Here is a 24,544-nt window from a genome sequence, read left to right on the forward strand (position 1 = left end):
TTCAAGCTACATTAGTGGGACAAAAGGACAAGAGGTCTGGGAACTGAGCATTTGAGAACTGGAATGGACACTGGAGAAACCAAAAGGTCTCAGATTTGGCTACTGAGAGCCCAGAAGGTCTAAGCCAACTACTGAGGAGATCAGGGAACTTGGGTCTTTGTACCAGTGAGACCCCAGATATGGGCCAGCTACCAGTTAGACTAGTGTGTGCGTCAGTGGCTGAGCCACTGATGTACCAGCAGATTCAGGGGTCAGCTACTGGGTAGACCAAGCCTGGCTATTGGGGAATCATACGTATGTTTGTATTTGTGTGTGTACATGGAGATGCAGCAGACCCAGTGGGACTTCCAGGTTGGACAATTCCTACTGTGAGGTGAGATAGGTGCTGCTGTCCTAATGCTATTTTTGCCTTCTTTGTTTGCAGGTCAATGCCAAACTGCACAGAAAGGTAGGATGTGGCTTTACTTGCTCTCCTTGGAAAATCTCAGCATCTTAAGTATTTCTTCATTATTTCCTGAAAAGTTTTCTACAATGGATGCTGTAGTAGGTCTAGTTTCTGGAGAGATGGTCTCATACAGAGGAGAATTTTGCCATTCTGACATTTTTTACCATTTAGAGACATTAGCAAGATAAAAATGCTAATACCTGGGTCCACTACTATAATATCCAGAAATTTTATGATGAGACATCTCTTTATTACTTCCTTTTTACCTCTGAGTTGACTGAAGGTGTTAGCAGCATTTTTACTTTCTAACATCTCTTATCTTGATTTCTTAAAGTGTATTAAATTGCATGTCTGTAAGCCAAGTCACAGAATAACTTCTGAATTGCAATTGCAATCAAACTTCACAGAGAGGCTGAAGTTTCAGAGAGATTAAACTCTGTCAAATTTTGGTGACCAGGCAAAAAAAGAAGATATTTTTTCCAATACCTTCCCCTCGAATAAAAAAAATATCAATGTAATCTCACGTTATTAGTGAATCCATACTGTGAGGCAAGGACAGGGAAGAGAGCATATCATAAGCACACCTTTTTCAGGATTCTGTGTTTTTACCATATTAGAGCATGAGATAGTCTTTCCTTTGGTAACCAGATTTTGATAATTTTATATTTGGTTCCGATGTATTTTCCAAATATGATTTGTTAAATGAATTCCTATATGGGCCAGGCACTCCTGTGTTGGTGAATGTCAGTGGATGTCATTTTTTCTGCGTGGAGGAATTCAGTGGCACACCTCTTCTTCATACACACTGCCATATCAGGCACCATTTTGTCAGACTGCTCCTCTGTCACTCTGCTGCCATCTGTCACACAGCAACAAAATTTAGTGGAAAACTGGTGGGAAAGTTCAACCCCTACTGTCATACTACCAGCATCTGCTTCTGATGTTGTGCTGTGGACCAACATAATAAACTAGAGGGATTACTTTTGGAGCATCTCTCAATCAAAATGCCATTTGAATCCTGAATGACATCTACTTGCATCAGACCGTTCACTGTCAATCTCTGGACTAAGTATACTTCCCATCATTTTTTTTCTGTTTCAGATACTAATTTATATGAGAGTATTGCAAACTACCTCAGGCCTACCTGTGAATAAGAACAGAAAAATGTTCGTTAAATGTGTTGTTATATTGTCCTTGAACTCTTCAGAGAACAGATGATAGAAGCCATTTTTCATATGTTCCCCTTTCTTTTTCATAGCAAAATGCGTGGACATCTCCTTAAGTTCTTGTACAGATGTTACCTATACTCAAACAATGTATCCTAATTTCCTGGATCAGAAGTCTCGAGAAGTGATTGAGTACAGCTCTGAGTATATTCTCATAAGCGTGCTGCACAACTTGCTGCAAGGAGAATGCAATCCAGATCTGAGGCTCCTGGGGTGCTCAGTGCTGGCCCCACAGTGTGAAAAGGACAAAGTTATAAAGCCTTGCAGGCATGTCTGTGAAAACCTGAAAAAAAATTGCATCTCTGCTTTTGATGCAATAGACATGGCCTGGCCCTACTTCTTAGACTGTGATCGTTTTTTTGCTGGGGAAGAAGAAGGATGTTTTGACCCACTGGCAAAGCTGAGAGGTAAGGAAAGAGGCTCTGTTGACACATCTTACTCAACTTGATTGGAAAGTTCTCATCTCAGTCAGCTTGACATGCCTACAGCACAACACTTCTGAGCTTGTCATATTTATAAACATTTGCAAGGTGTGATTCATTTTGTTCTACCTGTTTTAATCACTTAATTAAACTGGGCTCAAGAAGTACCCATTCCTCTCCCTTGCATACAAAGATCAAGATAGGCAGCTCAGTACTATGTACTTGGACTTGATATGTATTTAGATAAATCTTGTCCTCTGTTTCAGCATTTTGGGTAGCTGTCTATGTATTTGAAACATTTCCTAAAAATATTTTATTTTTTAAAAACTGAAGGTTTGAAGTACACAAATTCATGGTGACATGACAAGCTCAGTGAAGTTATCTCATTAGTAATAGTAGCAGATCTTTGTTTGGATGAAGAAGATCTAGATAGTTCAGAATAGCTGAATTTCGTTGAAAATAAATTTGATCCATCGGATTCAAAGGGAAAAATCTGTATGTTTATGACTGAAGAGCATTAAGCATGCCAAAGACTAAATTGCAACTGGATTTTGCACAGTGTATGTGTCGGTGTGCATACGCATTACTATTTTTTCTTTCAAGAAATATATGCCAAAATAAACAGTGTAGGATGTAGTACATAGAATTAAGGCTTTGACTACAGATTCATTTTCTATAATTCTATTATTGAAAAATATATTTTGTGGAAAAGCACAGGTATTTATGTAATCCTCTGAGAATGACAACTTTCAAACACTGTCTTACAATTTTTCTTTGCAGGAGAAGTAGTTGTTGAAGAAGATTTGCCTTCAGACTTGCCAGCTACTTTTATTCAGTTCAAACATCATTCATATTCCCAAATGGTGAGCACGTTGAAGAAGACTGCTTCTAGATGCTCCCATATTGCAACAACTTACAGCATAGGTCGCAGTTTTGAAGGAAAAGACCTTTTTGTGATTGAGTTTTCAACCAAGCCTGGTCACCATGAACTACGTGAGTTTTATCAGTGTTGATGGGTTGCTTAAGGGAAATCCAACATACTATCCATCCTCTTTAAAAGGATACTACTTAAAATGTAAGGAGTGTTTATTGAAAAACATTGTATTCTCGGATTACTGTGATGGCAGATGATTTGCTGCAGTAATTATTGCCCAGTTGCATTTTCCTAAATTCCTTGTTCCTAAATATATGGCCATGTATACGAGCACAGTGGTATGACTATTATTTATTTATGCCCAGTTTGCAAAGTTTTTGGAGAGTTCTCCAGCCTCCGTGTAGGCTCAGCACAGAGCTACATCCAAATACATTTATGAGCTTATTACCTGAGGTAAAGCTTCTGTGTTTTCTGTATTCTTTGCCCCTGGGGAGGCAGAGAGGGCAGCTGAGCCTAGTGTTCACTTTGTTTGCTCTCAGCCACACTTCCTTGCACGGTGTGGGGATATTCTGAGATGCCTTTGAACTTCAGCAAAATCCCAGAAGAAATCATTAATACAGCAAAGTTCTAAACTCCTACCTGTTGGCCAATTGTCCTTCTTCTCTTGTGTAAAAAGGATAGAAGTTGCAGGTGTCTTTTTTTAGGCAATACTCTGTTTGCCAGGATAAAACAAAGCCTATGGATCAGGCTTTAAAATAAAAAGTGTGATATAGTATGATAAAAGATGGTAGTTTAACACATCACCTAGCATTTCCTTCTAAATCTATTGCTCCATGATTCTCAGGACGTGATTTTGGTAGCCTTAGTAAGCTGGCACAATAGCTCTGTGCCAGCCCTCCTTCCAGGTCCAGTGCTAGGCGATGGATGGGATCAAAGATGAAAATAAAGGGCTAGACAGGAAAGGGTGCATCTATTTTCTACTTTCCATTAATCTCTAATGAAGGATGGAAACTGAGAGAATAGCTGCAGAGAACTGTGAGGTTTAGTGTTACTAATAGTTCTATTCCAAGTCTGTTTAGCCTAAAAGGCATTTTTTATGCATTACCTAATTTATGTTCCAAATACGTGGGTAATATATTACACATCTGCAGGTCATTTCTAAGATGTGTGACAATACAAAGCATCGTAGCTGCCCAAGCTAAGTGAGAGTGCCAGGGGTGTGTTTTGTCCCTTTTCTACAGCTTGACATTTGCAGCATCACAACTAATGAGTCAAAAAAAAAAAAAAAAAAAAAAAAAAGCTTAGAGCAATGATTGCCCCTTATTGTACATGATCCCGAAAGTATGGATTTTGTTTCACCCATCCAGAAAGTGATTTAAATCATTGCTGAACTGACTTGTAGGGGAGAGAAATTCATCTGGAGTTGCTGTACTGTTTACAGCAATATATGCATTAAATTACTGTAAATAAAACTTTCGTCTATAAGCTGTCTGTGTTACTCTTCTTTTGGAAGCCATCCAGGTATAATCAAATTAAAGCATCTCATTGCTTCATGTTCCACAGTCAAGCCAGAATTTAAGTACATTGGCAATATGCATGGAAATGAAGTTGTGGGAAAAGAACTGCTGATATACCTTGCTCAGTATCTGTGTTCAGAGTATCTTCTCGGGAACCCTCGCATCCAAACTTTGATCAATAACACCAGAATTCATCTCCTGCCTTCACTCAACCCAGATGGGTATGAACTGGCTGCGGAAGAAGTAAGAGACTTTTTATAAATAAATGTTCAGTGCTTCCTGCTTCTAAAATTCCCCCTAGGAAAATACAAACTTTAAGTGAAGCAGCAAGTATGGAACAGAGTGCTAATAACCAGCAGCTGGGCTTCCAGGCTGCTATGGGGGTAGATTGCTTTCTGAAGACAATGTGAACAGACCTTCAAAGCAACTAGAGCCATGTTTGCCATTTTTCCTCCCTGCATGCATTGATGTGGGAATGACTGTGCTACTTTTTCACACATTTCACAGTCTCTGTTATCAGTTCTAGAACAGGATGCCCACTGACTCACTTTAATGACTTTTAAACTAGTTTGTAAGTAAGGAAACATAATTTAATACTGTGGAATAGACGTTATTTCTCTTGTAGACTAACAGATGTAATAAAATGGTAATATGGTCTGTACTTTCAAGCTTTCATAAGGATGCCAGCTTTCAGAGATCAGCTGATGTCTGAAGGAGATGTATGAAAGCAACACTTCTGACAGATGTTACCTAGCATTCTTCTTTTTACCTCACTTCTATCAATAGCGTAATTGGCATGAAACATGAAAACAGGACTTTCCTTTTTTTGAGTTGCTCAAGTGGTGAGCTTTACCCATTAGAATGATACTGGGGGTATTGCATACTGCCTGAACTTTTCTTTGAGCAAGAGCTGTAATTTTGTTTTTCTTTTCTTCTCTTCTAACCCACTCTGCATGTTGTTCTGTGTTGAGTAAGAAACTGCTGTGCTCCTCTCATGAGTCACATCACTGGTGAGTGAAATAGCTTTCATATGCTAGTAAGGGCAATCTCGGGGATGAGGAATGATTAATAACTATGGCTTTTTCTGACTGCATATACATTTTTAGCTTATCTCTGATGTATTTTAAAACATAACATTGCTAATTATAAAATGAAATTTTAAACACCTCCTTTTCCCACTAAGTTATACTGAACTGGGCTTCCATGTTACATCTTAGGGTGCTGGTTACAATGGATGGGTGATTGGCCGGCAGACAGCTCAGAACTTGGACCTGAACAGAAATTTCCCTGATCTGACTTCAGAAGCTTATAGAAGAGCTGGGATTCGTGGGGCCCGCCTGGACCATATCCCCATTCCGCAATCCTACTGGTGGGGTAAGGTATGAATTACAGATTTTATACATTTCATATACTACAGAGCAGCTCAGAAATTAAGAACCTGAGATTGCTTGGCCTTAGGTTATTCTCTAGTAATAAGATTTTATATGTCGGACTAAACTTAACATGTTCAGAATTGCCATGAAAAATCCTGGTGCAGGTCTGGCCAAAGAGGCAGGTGTCACTGGGAAAATTTGTTGATAATTTGTATGATGCTATTATAAACTAAGAATCATAACAGGTATCAATTCACTGTTAGTTTTTTAAATTGAGGTACCATGTTTTTGTTCTTCTGTTTTTTCTTTATCATTGCCTCCCTTAATGTTGTTCAAGCACTCTAATTTCATTAGAAAGAGATTATCAAACTGAATTGTGGTTGACTTGAGCAGTAAGGTCAAAGAAACACAAGGGGGAATGGTTTTAAACTGAGACAGGAGAGGTTTATGTTAGATATCAGGAGGAAGTTTTTCACACAAAGGGTGGTGACACACTGGAACAGGTTGCCCATGGAGGTTGTGGATGCCCCATCCCCAGAGGCATTCAAGGCCAGGCTGGATGTGGCTGTGGGCAGCCTGGTCTGGTGGTTGGTGACCTGGCACATAGCAGGGGGGTTGAAACTGGATTATCATTTTGTTCCTTTTCAACCCAGGCCATTCTATGATTCTATATTGAAAAGCTTTTTTATGCATTTTTATATTGTGGGTTGCATTAAAAAAAACGTGGCCAGCAGGTAGGGGAATGTGATCCTCCTCCTCTACTGTGCCCTGGAGAGGCCCCATCTGGAGTATTCTGTACAGTTTTAGGTGGTCTCCAGAGGTCCCTGCCAAAACCAACAATTCTGTGATTGTCAGACTCGGATCTCATTGCATTAAGCTCTGCACAGGTTTGATGCAGCTGTGGTTTCTGACTTGGAAACCACAAAAAGGCTTAGTGTGAAGTCATGTGGCATATGCTTTCCTCAAAAACAGTGGTTATAAATGACTACAAGCAGCTGGAGCAATGGGAAAATCCAGTCGGGCAGCAGTGGTGTTGGAATGGAGAGTTGCTGCCACCTCTAGACTCAGAGAGCAGAATGGGAAACTCAACTGCAAGAACTTGCACTTATCTTCACTAAGTGATACCCAGAGTTCCCATGGGGAACAGGATTGTTTCAGCAGCCTTTTTCAGTGTTAGCAAAAGATCTGAGACAGCACTCTGTGAATTTCTACTTTTCTATAGATGTTCTCATAAAAGGGCTGTACTATATCCCAAAGAAATCTCTAATGCTCCCCCAGTGTTTTGGTAACCCATTTCACAGTATTGACACGTGGATGAAAGCACCTCACTTCCTCAGCCTAATATAGATGTGATGATGCAAAGCTATGAGGAACTTAATGGTGCACTTTCTATCAGATCACTGATTTTCAATGTAAGTCATATCAAGAAGTTTATTCTACTTTATGCATGTTATTGTACAGATCCCAGCACATGTCACTAGATTTCTGAAAGAATAAGAGGTCATGGGCATAATAATTTCCAACTTTTTCCTGAACAATGACCAATAACACTGAACAGTAAATGCAAGTAATTTACAGAGCCTCAGATGAGAAAGAAGAGTTGAGAGCATGTGAAGCAGAACCAGAGGTTAAATGAAAACAGCTGACAAAATGTATTTTAGGATAGATGTCTAGAGAGGGAATTGTTTCAGGTCATTCCACTTGTGCTTTGTATTTTTTTCATGGTTTATCTTGTCTCGTGAAGGATTTACTTTGTCATACAGGTATTAGGTTCAGAGCCATCCGTGTTCTCTTTTAAGGAATTTCTTTTCCTCCCTTTAAAGCCAGAATTTTGACTAGGAATGCCTGTGTTTTGCAATAAATCTCTGAGCACAGCTCACTTCTATATATCTGTTATCCTATTCCCAAATGGCAATCCAAGATTAATCATTTAGTTGGGAACCTGCCTGCATTTACAGCACAAAGTACTAATTACCCAGAACATGCTGAGTAATAACAATGTTATATCACAACAGTCATTATAAATATATATGTCTAGCTTATTGGAAGTAGCTATGCTACTTTAAGCCCACTTGCTGAAGCTGACTCTTGGTGAGAACTTCTTGCTGGGTTCCTGGTTTGAGAGTAAACATTGCCTTGTTCTCAATCTTGTCTAAGTTGGCTACTCCATGCGAATGCACTTTGATCCATATCTATATGTGTGCTTCCCTGGAGGGAGATGCTTGCAATGATTTGTTCCCTGCCTTAGGAGCTCTTTCATGGGCTATACAAGTCCCCTGACTAGGCAGGATACAGAATCATCTGACACATTTGAAAAATTAATTGAAAATGCTTTTACTTTTCCTTTGAGGTATCCAAGAAGGCTGGTTTTGTCCTTTCAGACTGGATGTAGTGAGTGGGAAGTAGACTCTGGGGAAGGAATGGAGATCTGCCTCCAGTTATGTGCCACTCTGTCTCACTGCATCCAGAGGTGCAGGGCTGAAGGCTGTAGCACACCTAAGGAAAGTAAAAGATGACCTTCATCCCTCTTTGTGATAGTCCACTGTCAGCTTATCCCATATGCAGCCTAGAGTCCTCATAACTGTCTGGATCTTTGTTCTCTGACCTCCTTGATTCCACCTCTGAGTTCTACGTCTGTCCTTATCACTCTGCTACTCTTTGGGATAGTTAGTGTAGGCAGCCTCCTGCAGTTATTTTTACAACCACCTGTTCAGCTTTCTTAGATGTTGTGTATCATCAGAGCAGTTTATAGAGGGCTAGTTGAAGACAGGCTAACATTTCTCCCACAGATACCTCTACTGCTGTGGCCAGTTCTGCCCCTGGTCACTCCCATGTGTCTGCGCTACAAACAAGGAACTGGGAAACCTTGGCACCAAACCACCCTCTGTCTAATGACTACCTTAGTGGGAACAAGCCCTGGGGTATAAACATGGCCCTTCTCCTAAAGGCTAGTCCTTGCTTAGGAAAATGAATTAGAAACAAGGTGATGATTCAGTGATTCATTCTTCATACTACCAAAGGACTCAGGGGACCTCTAGGTGCTTCCTTGATCCCAAAATGATTCCTGACCTAAACAATACCCAAAGCATCTCCAAAACCTTATGCTTTGCAGAACAAAGGAGAGAACTAATTTGTCTGTGGTCTGAATGGCACCACAAAATCTCCTTAATAACTGTAGTTATGCATGGTTCAGAAACATAAGTGTAAGCAGTCTCACCAGCTTGGGTTCCTCTCCTCCACTGGTGGCAGTTAAAGGGCAGCCAAAGCACCTTTCCCATAGGGAGTTTCAATTCTGTCAGGCAAACAAACCCATGGCTCCTACAGAAGTCAGCTTTGTCTATGCAAAAGCGTTAGATCATGCATTTCAACACCAGTGTCTCAGCTTTCATTTACTTAATAGTGTTTATTACCTGCCTTATTAAAGTAATTATGTGGGTATTGCAGGACATTGTAAGTGGTCCCAGCCAATCTCATAATCTCAGGAGAGCTCTGACTTCCCTCCAGACCTTACTGTACAGTGGTTTTTGTTCCCTGGCATTTTAAATTATTGAACTAAGGGGTCTGAATGCTAGGTCTGAGAGACTTTGGGCTTCATTTGAAGTGAATCCAGTTAAATTGGCTTGACTCTAACAGAATTTGGAGGTCTGTGCCAGTGGAGGCCGGCACAGCATTTTGAAAAATGAACCTTGTTGTTTCTAAAAGAGGGGGAAAAAAAGCCTTTGAAAGCTATGGAGACAGTAACTAATTGCAGTATAATTGATAAAAATGAGATTCCCGTTTTAAAAGGTAATGCCCATTCACTGTAATTATGCCCAAATAATTTAGCTGTTTTCTAATTATATCCCAAATTGTTCTTGTGAGATGGATACCTAAAGATTGATTTCCTCTGACTGAGAAACAAGAGTCTTGGTGAAAAAAATGAAAAACAAACACAGAATCCACATTATAATAAAAGTCTGTGAACAGTCAAAGGCCAGAGTGAGACAGAGTCTGATATCATCCAAAGGATCTGAACCAAGATAAAAAGGGATGGACACATTTCAAAGCCTTAATCATGGATCACAAAGTTGCTGAAATGCCATTAGGATAAAAACAATGACAGTGAAATTACTGTTTTTTCCGCAACGTTTGGTTCAAGAAGACATTGGCTATGTGACTCAGCAGTGCCTTGCTGCTTATGCAGGTATCTAGTGAATAAGTCAGCTAAGCAGAAGAGAGCAGAATATCAGAGCTCTCTGAGTCAAAATTCTAATTTTACCCTTGCCCACGGAATGACAGAAGCAGCTAAAATCTTATCAAGACCTAAGAGCACTGTTTGAAAGTATGGCTGATTCTGGCATCGGGCATGTCCTTGCTGGCTGGGCAGCTGCACGTGGGGCAGGGAGTACCCTTTCCTTCTGGAGTGCTCTCTATCTGACTTTCAGAACGTTTTTTTCAGGCCATGCCCTTTCTGGGAACTAATCTTCACAATTAAACAAAAAGCCTGATTTAGGTTTCCAGTGTGCAGAGTGCTGCTGGTAGTGGACAGGTGGCGCAACCTAGCTCGTGTCCATATGTTAGCTGCAACTCACACATTTCTTAATCATAAAATTATAGAATTATAGAATCATAAAATTGGAAAAGACCACTAAGATCATCAAATCCAACCATCTGCCCATCAGTGATTTACCTTGCAGCAGTGTCATGGCCCTCATGTTCCTACTGCTTCCCAAATACAAGGTACAGACTTCTCAAACAGTGCAGCTAATGCACCCAAATCGTATGCAGATAAATGTAAAGCTGTGAGTGGATGTATGAAGAGAATAGAGGTAGAAAAGTGTGATTTCCTAGTGTGCCTGGTCGATATACCAGAATATCCATTTAGATGTGCCTCATCCAAAAGTTACATCTGCGCAGAGACTGATGTGAAGAAAACAGGAATTACTGTTGCAGTGAACCTAATGTTTCTGTCTTCAGGGTGTTATTTATTTAAGTTCTGTACCTACTGTATTTTGAGCTATATAGCACAACCATTAGAGGCACTTAGCCTCACAAGCACTGGATATTAGCCCCTCCAGGACCCTGATTGGAAGATTTCCCCAGAGTAGATGGAATCAATGCAAAGGGTGACATGCAGTGTTGGCAGCCCTGCAGAAACACTGAAGTAAATCTAGCATAACAAACCTTGCACTTTTTTTTTTTTTTTTTAATATACTTAAACTTGTATATCTGCACTTGTGCAAAGCAGAGTATGGATCGACGACGTTCTTTTTCCCTGATATCCTCGCAAGTTGCAAACAAAACAGACTCACCTCCAAGAGCACCGACTGGTGTCTGGGCTTGCAAGGACCAGCCACCAGGTGACACTGTTAGCCCGAAGAATTCACCAACGCCGAAGCTGGGTCCGTGAAATCGCTCCGCAGAACGGAGCAGGACGGAACCCCTCGTCTGCGATGTCCGATCCCCACTCCCCGGCAGCTATCACCTCACATACACTGCCAGAAAGACGAATTTTGTGACCTATTTGCAATAGTTCCCTGCAAGTGAACTGCAGTTGTTGCTGTGTATTATATCTTTTCGTTTCCTTTTATTTGCAGAGCTAAGGTTAATATATGAGATGTTATTTGCAACAAATGCTGAGCGCTACAAATTGGTCCTTGTATTCCATCCAAAGTCAGTCCTGCTGTTTCAGAAGTGTAATTAGAAAAGACATCTGGTTTGCAAATAATAGTAAAGCACCGCGACAAATAATGCTATCGTCACTTTGAACTGCTGAAAATGTCACTGCAGTGAAAAAGTATTCTTTGTCAAAGTTCCTGGTTTTTTGTTTTTGGTTGTTGTTTGGGTTTTTGTTGTTGGTGGTGGTGGTTTGGGTTTTTTTTCATTAGTTTTTCCACAGTGTTTGCTTCTGGTTTATAGGGATATAAAAACAGTACGTGTAATCTAATCAATTTTTTATAGTAAGGGCAGCGAGGCACTGGAACAGGTTGCCCATAGAGGTTATGGATGCTCTGCCTTGAAGATATTCAAGGTCAGGCTGGACAGGGCTCTGTGCAACATTATCTAGTTGTAGGTGCCTCTGTTCATTGCAGGGGAGTAGGGCTAGATGATCATTAAGGGTTCTTTCCAGCTCAGAAATCCTATGGTTCTACGATCTGTTCCCTGGAGCAAACTGACACTTTTCCCCCATTAATCATTGGAATGGAAGAGCTGAAGAGCTTCATCATTCTCCTTCTTGACACACTCTTCTTCACTGGACTTTATCCTGCTAAAAACCAAATCTCTTCAGAGCTGAACAATCAGTCATGGCTATTTTTCCTCCTGGTTTTCAGGTGGCACCTGAGACTAAAGCAGTCATGAAGTGGATGAGGTCCATCCCGTTTGTTCTCTCTGCCAGCCTCCATGGGGGTGAACTGGTTGTGACTTATCCTTACGACTATTCAAGGCATCCTATGGAAGAAAAAGAGTTCTCCCCTACACCTGATGAGAAGGTAAGATTATTTTTGTACAGTAGGTATATTGATATGGTTTCCATATTCAGAACTTGAATTTTCTCTATCAAGTAGTGCTATTTAGCTCTTTGTATCTGTTGTAGTTTCCATGGAAATAAATAGGAGGTATTAAAAAAAAAAAAAAAAAAAAAAAAAGTTTATGCATTCACAGTAATTCATACAATTAATGAATGTGCTCTAAAAGATAGCTATCAGATTGATGTGTACAAATTTACTCATGTTTTGTGAGGCCAAACATGCTTTCAGGAGACCCAGGTTAAGAAAAGTAAGGATATCACTATATAATGGGTGAAAGCTCTGCTGTTTTTACCACTGTTTTCCTAGAATGATAGAAGCAATCCTCATCAGAAGTGTTATTTCTCGTTGAAATCTGTCGTAACAAAAAGGCTGCCTACCATATGGTGGCAGCCTCGTAACATTTATTCCAGAAGAATAGGAATGATTTTCCCCTCTCAGGTTCCTCAGCTGGGAATCACTGTAAATCTTCTGTAAAATTTTTTGCTGTCTTTCCTATTTCCCTTTGATTTCCTCAATCTAGTATTCATTGCTGACAAGCCCACTAGGAGAAGAGCCAGCTCTTTATCCTTCTAGTGTATGCTAAAAGTGTCCCTGGCCTCTTAAGTAAATGTGGTTCCTTACCCAGCTTACAGCAATTGAAAATCATTGGAAATTGGTGTTTGACTGGAGGTATCCCTTATTTTTGAGCACATCTCTGGGATGAATCTCTTCTAAAGTGACAGTTCTCATCAGCAACTATTAAATATTTATCACTACTTAACACTTTCCATATCAATTCATTTCTTCTGAGCAGCATGAAGTGTACTGGCTGTGTGTGCATAACAATGATTTAGCTAAAGGAGTCCCAGTTAGCACAGAGATGTTGCAAGATTGTGGCCACTCACGCCTCATCCAGCAGTTCAGATGTGGGAATGAAGGACAACTGTCCCTCCATCATCTCCATTCAGAGACAGCATGGATGTTTTGAATGAAATGATTCATAACATAACATAACACAAAAGGCTCCATCCTTTGGGATGGAGTGAGCCCTAATTGTATCCTTGGTTTGCGAGACATAGATTCTTGGTTTGTAAGACACAGAACCTCATGCTGAGATGGCTTCATAGTCAGTATCAGCAAAGCCTGGGAAACTAGTTACAAGGTTCGAAGTTTAGAACATATAGGGGTGGGTTAGGGATGTTCTCCATTTAAACCAACTTTTCAATAGTCAGCTCAGGAACCTTAATAACGCTACCAGCATCACTTGGCTTTTGCTCAGGAAGTTATAAAATGTGTACTAGTGAAGTGACCTGCATTTAACTAATGTCATCTGCTGCTGCTGCTTCTGGGCAACTGGCAACCTGAAGTATTGCAGCATGTTTTAGCTGCTATATGTTATCTGTATCCCTTGTTCTCAACAGTGATCTACCAAATGCACCATGCAAGGGGAAGAGAGGCAAATTTGCACCCTTGGCTGCAGCCCTGGGTGAAATGCTGCAGTACAGATAATGTTCAGAATTTCAAAAGTCAAATTCTGCAAAGCACATTCAAACTAGATCTCCAAAAGCTCCTGGATGCTGCCATTTCTGTATGTCTCTCATGGTATATGTGTGGCAGTATGGAGATCCTCCTGGCAGTGGCAGATTTCAAGCCTCTTTAACCTGCATTACTGGCTAGGCTTCTAGCTGCTGAGTCTCAACACTGACCCATGCCCTTATGTCACTTTCTTGCATCTGTTTGGGCTAACCTAATCCAGAACCTTCCTTTTTTTTTTTTTTGCCTGCTGTTTCCAGCAGACTGTTGTTGCTTTGTGATACAGAAGTGGCACTGATCCCTGTGACCAGTAACATATGCACTAAAATGGAGTCAAGTTCACTCCCTTTGCAGAATGGAAACTCTCCCTTTCTCCCACTCAAAAAACCCAACCTGTGTCAATCAGTGGGATCAGTATTGGCATGTAACAGCATGTACCCTGTTCTAGCAACTGAACATCATGCTTCCAAAATTCCTCTTCATTATCTCCCTTTATGCTCTTTTATATAATGCACTCTTCTGTATAAACATGGAATTATTTTGAGGTCTGTGGCCAGTCACAGCTATTCTGGCCATCAGAAAGATTTTGGCAAATTTTCTTTACATGGAATCACAGAATCCTAGAGTGGTTTGGGTTGGAAGTGACCTAAGATTTTAGACACCCAATTCCTTGCATGTTGTCTTAAGAACTGTGCAGTGCATCCTGTAATGCTGATCTGATCTGGTGGCTTCTTACAATTGCTGTCATTTCAGGGCTGAAATCTGGAATTGTAATTTTTATAGATGAGATTTGAATCAAATAAATGATGGGAGTATACGTGTTAAAATTTGGAATAAACATTGAAGAAAAAGTGACAGAAAACTGACTCAAAGAAATGGCTCCCCCAGATCACTTCTTCTTCTGTCTTCACTTCATGTACTCATCACTTTTCATTTCTGGATGGTGACTCAGCTGTTCTTCATCACTATTAACACACTTAAGAGATCGGTGGTGACATACTCCATCTCTACATCCTATCTTTCCATTTTTAGGAATGCTTTCTGCCCCATGGAGAAGCAACTGTCATTGAGATCAAACTGGCAGGTTGTCCTGTGAGAAGGATAAGTGCAAACCAAATTGACACTGTCTATTTTAATCACCAGCAGCTGATGCAAAGATCTGGTTGGGCTGAGGCTGGTGTAGGTGTTTCTGAAGGAGTAAAAATAGCAACAGTTAGAACATAATGGAGAGACATGATTTCAGCTATTAAACCTGGGATTTAGACCGAGCAAACAAACTTCTATGTCTGCTGAAGACAGGTTAAAGCCAAGTGTTATAAAATCAACTGGTATTTAGTATTGGCTAAATAAATTGGATTGCAGAGAAGCACATTAGAGAAGAAAGCAAGTGAAAGCTTTCTGACAGAACATCCTTGCACAGAGGTTCTTCCTCTCCATCAGCCTCAAGGACTCAGAGTTGCTCACTGTCTGGGCTCAACAACAAGAGTTTCTAGCAGCAATAGCCATGACTGAAGGTTAACATGTTTACTGTTTATTTCACAACATTTTTTCAGATGTTTAAAATGCTGGCAAAAGCCTATGCTGATGCACATCCAGTCATCTCAGACCGATCGGAACATCGCTGTGGTGGAAATTTTGTAAAACGTGGAGGTATTATAAATGGTGCTGAGTGGTACAGCTTCACTGGAGGTAAAACCACTTTACCATCATTTCAAGTGAGGTAAAACCTCTATGCGACCTTTATGAGATACAAGGGTTTGACAGAAATAATTTTATTCATTTCAGTTTATTTTAGTCTGATCCTTGCAAAAACTTATCTGTAAGAGATTAAAATAGTGATATGTATGTTGGTAGCACTTATTTCCAGCTGCCAAGGGACATAATTAAGCCTGATAAAACCCAGAAAAATTAACAAGCTATACAAGTCATGTTTGTTATTGTATATAAGATCCTTCTATTTTTAAAATCTGAAAAGTAGAAATAAATGCTTAATGCTGTGCTGTCATACCGTAGTACCATAGGTTTGATTTCACTTTTTGTATTTGTATTCTTTCTGAATGTATTGCTTTTTCAATTTGTTTAAAAAAAACTTTTTTTTTTTAATGAAAAACAACAGCAGAAACAAATGCTTAAGTTGGTAATTTTATTTCCTCAATAGTATTGTTCATTTTTTTTCAGTATCTAATGGATGAGTTACTAGTATTCATAACATTTTCAGAGGCACTTCAATTACGTCTTAAAACTGAACTTGGACAGTTCTTAAAACTATTGTGTTGAAACTGGGCATTCAGAAAGATGTGAGGCATGAGTGAGAATCAAGTTTAAATATCTTAGACTTCCATTCTTCTGAAAATTATATCCAGTACCATTTGTGCAGAAACATTTCCAAATATTCTAATAGCAAATGGTCATGTATATCCTGATGAGCTTTGGCAATTATATCTAATAAGGCTGGTTATCCAATTAATGTGATTAGCCAATTCTTCACAGAATCACAGAATCACAGAATTGTAGGGGTTGGAAGGGACCTCCAGAGATCATCGAGTCCAACCCCCCTGCCAAAGCAGGTTCCCTACACCAGGTTGCACAGGTCGGCATCCAGGCAGGTCTTGAACATCTCCAGAGAAGGAGACTCCACCACCTCCCTGGGCAGCCTGTTCCAGTGCTCCGTCACCTCACTGTAAAGAAGTTCCTTCACACATTTGTGCGGAACTTCCTATGCTGCAGTTTCCGGCCGTTTCCATTTCTTATCTTTCTATTGCTGCTTCTTGGCCAGGTGTACAATACTTGATGTTTTTTCACTGGAAAGCAGTGTTACAGTCATTAGTTCTAACATTCTGAATTTGTTGGATAATTTATAAGTATTGGCCATTGCCTTCATCCAACTGCAACAACAAAGTTCCAGTTTGGAGTTAAATGGGTTCTTCTTTATCTCTTCTTTTTCTTTCTGAACCTGCAGGTATGGCAGATTTTAATTATCTTCATACAAATTGCTTTGAAGTTACTGTGGAGGTAGGATGTGAAAAATTTCCATTGGAAGAAGAACTGTTTACAATCTGGCATGAAAACAGAGATGCCCTTCTGAACTACATAGAGATGGTATGACTCCACATTTTCAGACCTTAATGCTTATGGTTTTCTTCTTATTTTCTTTGTCAATATTTCTCCCATTACTGTTTTCCTGGTTAGTTATCATTGAGACAGCACTAAATCAGTCATCACATTCCACCTGCAGCCCAGGGCCTCCACTTGTCTGACAGAGCATTCAGATAATATTTGCCTTGTCTTTCAGGAATGATGAAAATAGAGAAATTTAAAACAATGAAAAAGGGAATTGTATCTAAATACTTTCAATGTTATAAATCAACTTTCTAACTTTAATGCCAAGAAAAAAAAATACATGTAGAAAAATACAAATCAGCCTTTCTCCTGAAGAATAAACCAAGATCTGTTTTCCAGAAAGCTTCTTGGAGCTTTTTCACTGTAATATTCTGTGCTCACGGCCAAACTCCGCTGTACAGCAACAGGAGATACAGACTCAGTTGAAATGGGGAGGTTCTTAGTAACTTGCTAGAAACATTGTTTCCACACTTCTAAGCTCAATTTCTAGATGAAAACAGTTTAAAAGGTTTGAGGCCTCATTTTCTGAAGGGACAACTGTATGTCTGTGAGCATTAAAGCAAGCCATTAGAAAGTCATTTTTAATAATAAGCTTGAGCTCAGCAAAAACAAATACCTCATTGACAATAAGTAAGTGAGCACAGAAACAGAAGTTGCTCCTCTTTCTCTCAGCCATTAGTAGATTAGATTTCTGTCATGCCTTATTTTGATAGAGTACACAGTAATTTAAAATAGTTAGGAGTGTTTTTATTGCCTTTCTAAGCAACCTCTTGCTACTTGTGGTAAGTATCATCATTCAATAAAGTCTACAGTACAGACCACCAAACTCATTTCATTTTACAGCTGTCTGATGAAAATGAGTTTTAGTGAATCCAAATGGAGCTGGGTTAAATCCATATATATTGCAGTTGAAGCCTTCAAGATGTAAAGATTTTTATAGTGTGAGATACTGTAGAAGTCTGTGCCGGAAAAGCTTTTTGAGTAAATGCAGGACAGTAAGCAAAACAACTTTGCTGATAAGGATGACTGAATTACTCCCGATAAGGATTAAGTCTGCCATAACCAATTCTAACTTTTCTTATTCTGATACATACCAGGCTGGTTGGTGTTGTACAAATCTCCTTGGCTTAACACACTGAAGTAGTACTCATTTTCATAAACACTCATCTCTTCTCCCCATTGGAAGTTGCACCAAAAAACACTCTGAAAACTACATGGCACAGACCTGAGGCAAACCCAAAAACAGTGTATTTAACAAAGCAAACCAAATCAACATCATTAAACAAATTTCATATTTGTCATTTTTATCCTCTCATGTTGTAATTGCAAAATTATTACTGAAGTTGGATGAGGTCATACTACTTTGAGTATGTCTACAGTGTAAATTCAATTTGGCTCAGAGATGACTCTTCTGACCAGATTTACCCACTATCCATATGATAAATCCTCAAGTTCAATGCTGAAAAGTAAATTGCAGTTCTTCATCATAATCTTTTTTAAGGGACAGTTTTTAAGTCCTTAGACTGAGTCATTCCTAAATCCGTCAGTGCATTGCTCCACTCAGTATGGAAAGGCTACATTAAAATGACAGTAGAATATCACCTTAAATAAAAGCCTGCTGTCATTTGACAATGCTAATTATTTTAAAAGCTTAGTATGAAAAATTTACCATAAAGTCAGATGTTCAACTGCTTGTTTTTAAACATATCTATTTTCCACTTTATTTTTTTCACTGCTTTGATGCTTTGCTCTTTAAAGTCAGAAAGAAAAATAAGTAAAGAAGAACAGCACAAGTTACTCATAACAATTCACAGGAAAAACAGAAGTAGAATCACTTTTCAATTACAAAGCTCATATAGAGTTTCCAGTAGAAAAATTTCCATTTTTGAAAGCTCCAAAAGAAAGATCCTTATATAAAGTGAGCTTTTTTTGCACCTCTTCATTTGACAGAATTCACATTGCTCTTTATTTTGTCACCAAACACATTTCTCATCAACTCAAGCAGCTGTGCTTGTAGAGAAGAGAAGAAGGATATTGTACACACTGCTATCATGACAGTCTGACATGTAGTGATGTGTAGGCAGCACGGAGATGATGAGTCCAAAGTGGCTTAAAATTTTCCTGAAATACTCTTATTCGCTCATATGACATAAAAATATTAAAATTCTGTAACTGTATTCAGTGTTATATATTGATTAATATTCACAAACCCGTGTTGAAAATGATTTTAAAATATTGCATTAAGAATTGCATAGGATATCAGGATTGCACAAAGGATTACATATTTAATAATATTAATACAGAGATAAATATAACATTACAAATATTTATTCTTCCTCTGATTTCTCCTTAACTTAGAATTCATGTTATTATTTTATTTGTATGTTTTTACTCTAAAATAGTAAAATTATGTCTACCACAAGACAGTTGTGCAGTTTGGGTTCTTTAAGCACTTTGAGATCCCTTAGGAAGAAGTGGAAGAAAATGAAAACTACCTATTTCAACTAACAAAAAACACCTGGTTTCTTTGTAAAACTTCATTAACTGATTCTGCTGCCAGCATGGCAGTGTATTGTTTATGTGTGTTATTGTCTTAAAGCTAAGAATTATGCATGATTTTGATTTACTTCTCACATCTTTTAATGCTGCACTTTGAGTAAAGGGCCACTGCTCTATGCTGATTTGATTCTGCTCATAGCAGCAATGATCCCTTTACACTGTGTGTAGAGCATCAGATTGCTTTTTACAGCTTTAACTTTTCATTTCTTTCCGGTCCTGGGTCTAGGGTAGGCAATCAGCAACAGTTTCTAAGTGCTGAAGTTGTATCATGAGATGCTACTTATCTGCGCAGTGCAGGGATCCTCATTGCAATGCACAGCAACATGCCTAGCCTGGGAAAGTGCTTGCTCAGTTCTCCCTTTTCATCAGCTCTCTCCAAGAAGATATTGCTGCTTTTGAGATCTCAGTGTAGATGTGATCAGAAGAGTTATTAGCACCCAAGATCCTCTGTAATGGATCAAACCTCTCAAAAGTTGTTTCCTCTCAACACGGGTAGAATATTCAGATGTGGTGCTATGATCAATGACTCTTATCTATCCTTGCTTTGCTTTTCCAGGTTCATCGGGGAATAAAAGGAATTGTGTCTGATAAATTTGGCAACCCAATTAAAAATGCTAGAATTTCAGTCAGAGGCATACAGCATGATATCACCACAGGTAATATTTTTATTTCAGATTTTTTCCTGGGGCAGAGTGAAAGTGCTGAGAAGTGAACCTGTGAACTCTTGTCACATCTGATGGAAATGTCACCTTACTGAGAATTCAAGGCTCAGCTGTGAGTTTGTTTTGAGAAAAGTAAGAGAGAGCAAACATCAAACTGACTGTTGAGTCTGTCATATCTCTGGGATGACACAGTCCTTGCAGTTAAAACTTCCACATGAAGCTGTCAGCCAGCCATCAAAAAGAATGAGTATTAGAGAAATTCAGAAATCCACCTAGAAGTACACAGTTCATGTCTGGAGGAATATAGCAATATCCCTGCTGGGAGGCCAAGACTACTCTGTCCATCTTGTATTCATGGAAAATAGATGAGACATTCTCAGCATGAGATATAGAATGTATAGTAGGATCTGCAGTGGCTTTAGCAGCTGGAATAAGTACTGTGTTTGCAAGGCAAGCAAACTTTTTCCATGTGAAAAACAGTATAAATATAAGCAATCTGTGAACAATGTTTATATCAAATGCAAAAGAACACAGAATTTTGAATTATGTTCAACGTCACCAGCTGATAACTACGTATCGAGGTGTGTGCAACTGCTAATTTTCACAGTCCTAAAGTTCTGAGCACTGGAATAAATACTTTCATTTTATTAGTGATTTCAATGGGACAGGATAGGCCATAGGAGTGCAAAACAGAAGACATGAATGGTAACATTTTTTTATGACGATAGTTGAATCAATTTGGAAAGCTACGATGACTTATTATGTAGTGGATGCTTTCCAGCTTTTGGGAAAAAAGAAAAAAAAATAAATAAATAAAAAATCACAAGTTAAAAAAAAAACACACACCTTAACATCAGAGAGGATGCAATAGTGGAGATTATGCATATTCTTTAAATTGATGGGAGATTCTGGCATGAATTAGGGTCTCTTCCCAGGTGATGGCTTTATATTGGCAATGGACATTTGAAGAATTAAGGGTTGAATAAAAAATATGTTTATACTGAAGTAAAATGGAGCATTTGTACTTGTGTTAGGTGGGGTTAAAAATGTTACAGGATTAAAACATCTTTAAATTTCAGTGTCAAAAAGAAGGACTGAAAATTCCATGGGAAAATAACATTAATACAGCATTAACTGAGTTAAGAAACATATCATTTAAAATAAAGGGAATACAAAATGGAGAATAAATATTGCATTTTAAAACTCCCTGCTTGTTGCCTGCGGGGCCTAACCTTCAGCTGGAGGAAATTTACACTCATTTTATACTAATGGCAATTTATACCATCTGCAGCTCCGACTCCATGGTCTTATGCACTATAACATCTGTAAAGTAGTAGAATGTAATATAATAAAAAGAGGGATTTCTTACCTCTTTTGACATGCTATATTTATGTGTATATTGCAGCTTGGATTCTGCTTTCACTTTCTTAAGTTTCATGTAGTTTTTAACTCATGTTGTTTCTTTGGAGTTATTCCTTGTGCCCATAGGCAAGCAGCAAGGAAAGCTTCCCAGTTACTGAAATTTTGTATGTGAATTTTACTCCCTAAGTTCCCAAATGCCAGACTTTCAAAGGCTGAGTATATTTTTGTCCTTCAAATGTTTCAGTCTGAACTTTTTTCTAAAATTTGTGTCGACTTGTTTCTAAAATCCTTTAAAAACCTGCTCCCTAAATGTTTGTGTATATGTGTATGTATATATTCACAAGTATACATGAGTATGAGTATGTATCTGTAAAGGATGGAAGACCAACTAAACTCTGTCTTCTTGTGTCTTTGCCTTTCCAAAGCTGCTGATGGAGACTACTGGCGACTCCTGCCTCCAGGGACATATGTAATCACTGCCCAAGCCATGGGCTATACCAGGGTGATGAAAAGGGTCACCCTTCCCATCAAGATGAAACGGGCTGGACGAGTCGACTTTGTCCTTAGACCTGTTGAGTTTTGGCCTAACAAACTTCTCCGCCAGCCCATGGAAGGCATGAATGACCAGTATGACCCACTGGAACTGTTTGACCCTCATGCTCAACATGCACAGGCTCGGGGAGGGTCACAGCAGGTCAGGGAGAAGCCCTGGTGGTGGTCCTACTTCAGCTCTCTAGGCCTGCATAAACCTCTCTGGCTGCTTAAACAGCATTGAATGGTGCCGTTGTGCTCTGCACACCTTGTTCTGCTGCCCTTCTGCCCAGCTCCATGCACCCTGATTGCTCTTAGCAATATTTAAATCTGTGTCATTTGAAAGTACAATGTTAACTCAAGCCACCTGCTTCTTTTGTTTTCTCTTTGCACACAAGTGAGTCTGTTCAATTGTTTTTATATATTAAAAGCAACGGTGCTCACCCATTCAAGAGACAGTTTTTATGTAGTCTTTTTCTTAGTAATGTGCTGTACTTCTGCCCATGTAGTTAATCATCACATTCATTATTTATTAGGTTCTAAGTACCTGCAGGAATATATTCCTGATCCTTTAATGCATTTTTGTACATGCCTTAACATATTAATGACCACGTACTAAAAACAATTTTCAGAAATCTCTTCTCTTTTTACATTATTTTACTATATTAAGTTCCATTCATTAGCTCTTCTAATATAGCTCACAGTCATTTTTTATGTCCATCATGTGACATTAGTATTGATTTTGGACTGCAAAAAAAATCATTTGGAATATGGAAGTAAATCTGTACCTGAGTAAGTAGCACATTCCATAGGATGGGCTGCTCACAGACAGGTCAGTATTAATGAGGAATCATTAAATAATGTTTTCCCAAGTACTGTTGCGGAAATTACCCTTTGAAGACAAAAGTAATAAAAAATTGTTACTCAGTCTTATTTCTTTGAACTCCTTTGCATCAATAGATCTACAGAATCAAGAAAAATGCTTGGAAAGTAGATTCTGTTCCAAGAAGTGTGAAAATCCAATCATTATGATGTACAAATGTTAATATAATTTGAAGTTTTCTAGTTTAATAAGTAAAGCAAAACACAGAAATATATGCTCACTCATGGAAGTACACACAACCTATTATGTAGAAAAGTGCATGAAGTAATTTGAAGAATATGACACATTATGCTAAAGGATGTTAATATCACGCAGTCTTTAGTCCACTGGATTATTAATGAAATAATCTAATAAATCATTAAGTTCTTTCCAAAACAGTTAAATACGTAAATAGTGGTCTTGCAAGATGCTGTCCTCCCTCAGAAATGCTTTTTGAATATCCATGATTTTGATGAAACATTTAGACTCATACTTCCTTTTGGCTTGCAGTGGATAATGAGCTTCATGCACTTACAGTAATTTCTCATTTGAATGCCACATTGTGTGATCAAGGTGTTTGGAGCTGATGTACTTCCTGCAGGAACTGCTGTATTAGTTGTCTGGATTGCCCTATGATTTCTAAAAACCTTTTCCTCAACTTAGATTAAAAAAATCCCATATTACATGAGTCCTGTACTCCATGTGCATGTATCTTAAACTATTATTGCCTAAGAAGACCCAGGAGATGAATGACTTTAAGTCTGCAGCCAGATACTGTACATGCTGAGTGCCTTATTCCCTGCTGTAACCTGATAGAAGTTCAGAATCTGTTAGTCCAGTGTTTAAATGTTTGCAGGTCTGGAGTCTATGTAAAAATGAAGGAAAACCAACTCATAGCATTAACAAAACTAGTTATGTGAGGCCAAATGTACTGCATACACAAATTAGGGATCCTTTCCCAGGCTTACTGAACTGAAGAAACTCTGAATCCTAAATGTTTCACAGAGAAATAAGCAAGAGATATACCTCCAGACTGTATTTCCTGCAATAGGTATTACCACTGTTTACTATGGTCATTTTTTACAAAGACACTATACTGTGAAAAAAATGGTAAGACTAACAAAATCAGAAAAATGTGCCAAATTGCTAGCTATTAGCTGTTCTCTTTATGTACGTAATGTCTTGCTCACTTAGAAAGATGCTTTCTATTAGTATATCCCATATTCTCATAAGACTATTTGGAATTTTTTCAAGTAAGCACTGTACAGCCAAGCCAACTGAAATATAAAACAGAATGGCTGTGCAGAAAATCCATTCCTTTCCATGAGTCCCATTTGAAATAGCAGATGGCAATCAAGACTGTGGAAAGACAATTTTCTGGGAAAATTGTTAAGAAGTGCTAAGTTTGAGAGAGTGTAAAAAGCAGCTCTTCTGGACTACCATAGCTCTAAGGTGAAATTGGTACAATAGAACAAGAGTGACTTCCTTACATCTCTCTGTCTCATCCATAAAAGGAGGTGTTCAGCAGATAAAAATTTGAGATCAGACTTCTGATTCACACACAGCAACC

General features: G+C 38.8%; 1 protein-coding gene across 1 annotated transcript in view; it reads left to right on the plus strand.

The window, feature by feature from the left end:
• The window catches only part of CPZ (carboxypeptidase Z), a 36,412-nt gene extending 12,821 nt beyond the window's left edge, over positions 1 to 23,591 (plus strand). Inside the window, exons 2-11 of the mRNA XM_048943709.1 lie at positions 425 to 448; positions 1,704 to 2,078; positions 2,874 to 3,086; positions 4,531 to 4,727; positions 5,702 to 5,863; positions 12,169 to 12,327; positions 15,432 to 15,567; positions 16,838 to 16,977; positions 20,114 to 20,213; positions 22,007 to 23,591. Coding sequence (XP_048799666.1) covers positions 425 to 448; positions 1,704 to 2,078; positions 2,874 to 3,086; positions 4,531 to 4,727; positions 5,702 to 5,863; positions 12,169 to 12,327; positions 15,432 to 15,567; positions 16,838 to 16,977; positions 20,114 to 20,213; positions 22,007 to 22,356 — 1,856 coding nt within the window. The 3' untranslated portion in view covers positions 22,357 to 23,591. The remainder of the gene's footprint in view (positions 1 to 424; positions 449 to 1,703; positions 2,079 to 2,873; positions 3,087 to 4,530; positions 4,728 to 5,701; positions 5,864 to 12,168; positions 12,328 to 15,431; positions 15,568 to 16,837; positions 16,978 to 20,113; positions 20,214 to 22,006) is intronic.
• Positions 23,592 to 24,544: the final 953 nt, after the last annotated feature.

Source organism: Lagopus muta, chromosome 4, assembly GCF_023343835.1.
Source record: "Lagopus muta isolate bLagMut1 chromosome 4, bLagMut1 primary, whole genome shotgun sequence".
In the NCBI taxonomy this organism is placed as follows: Eukaryota; Metazoa; Chordata; class Aves; order Galliformes; family Phasianidae; genus Lagopus; species Lagopus muta.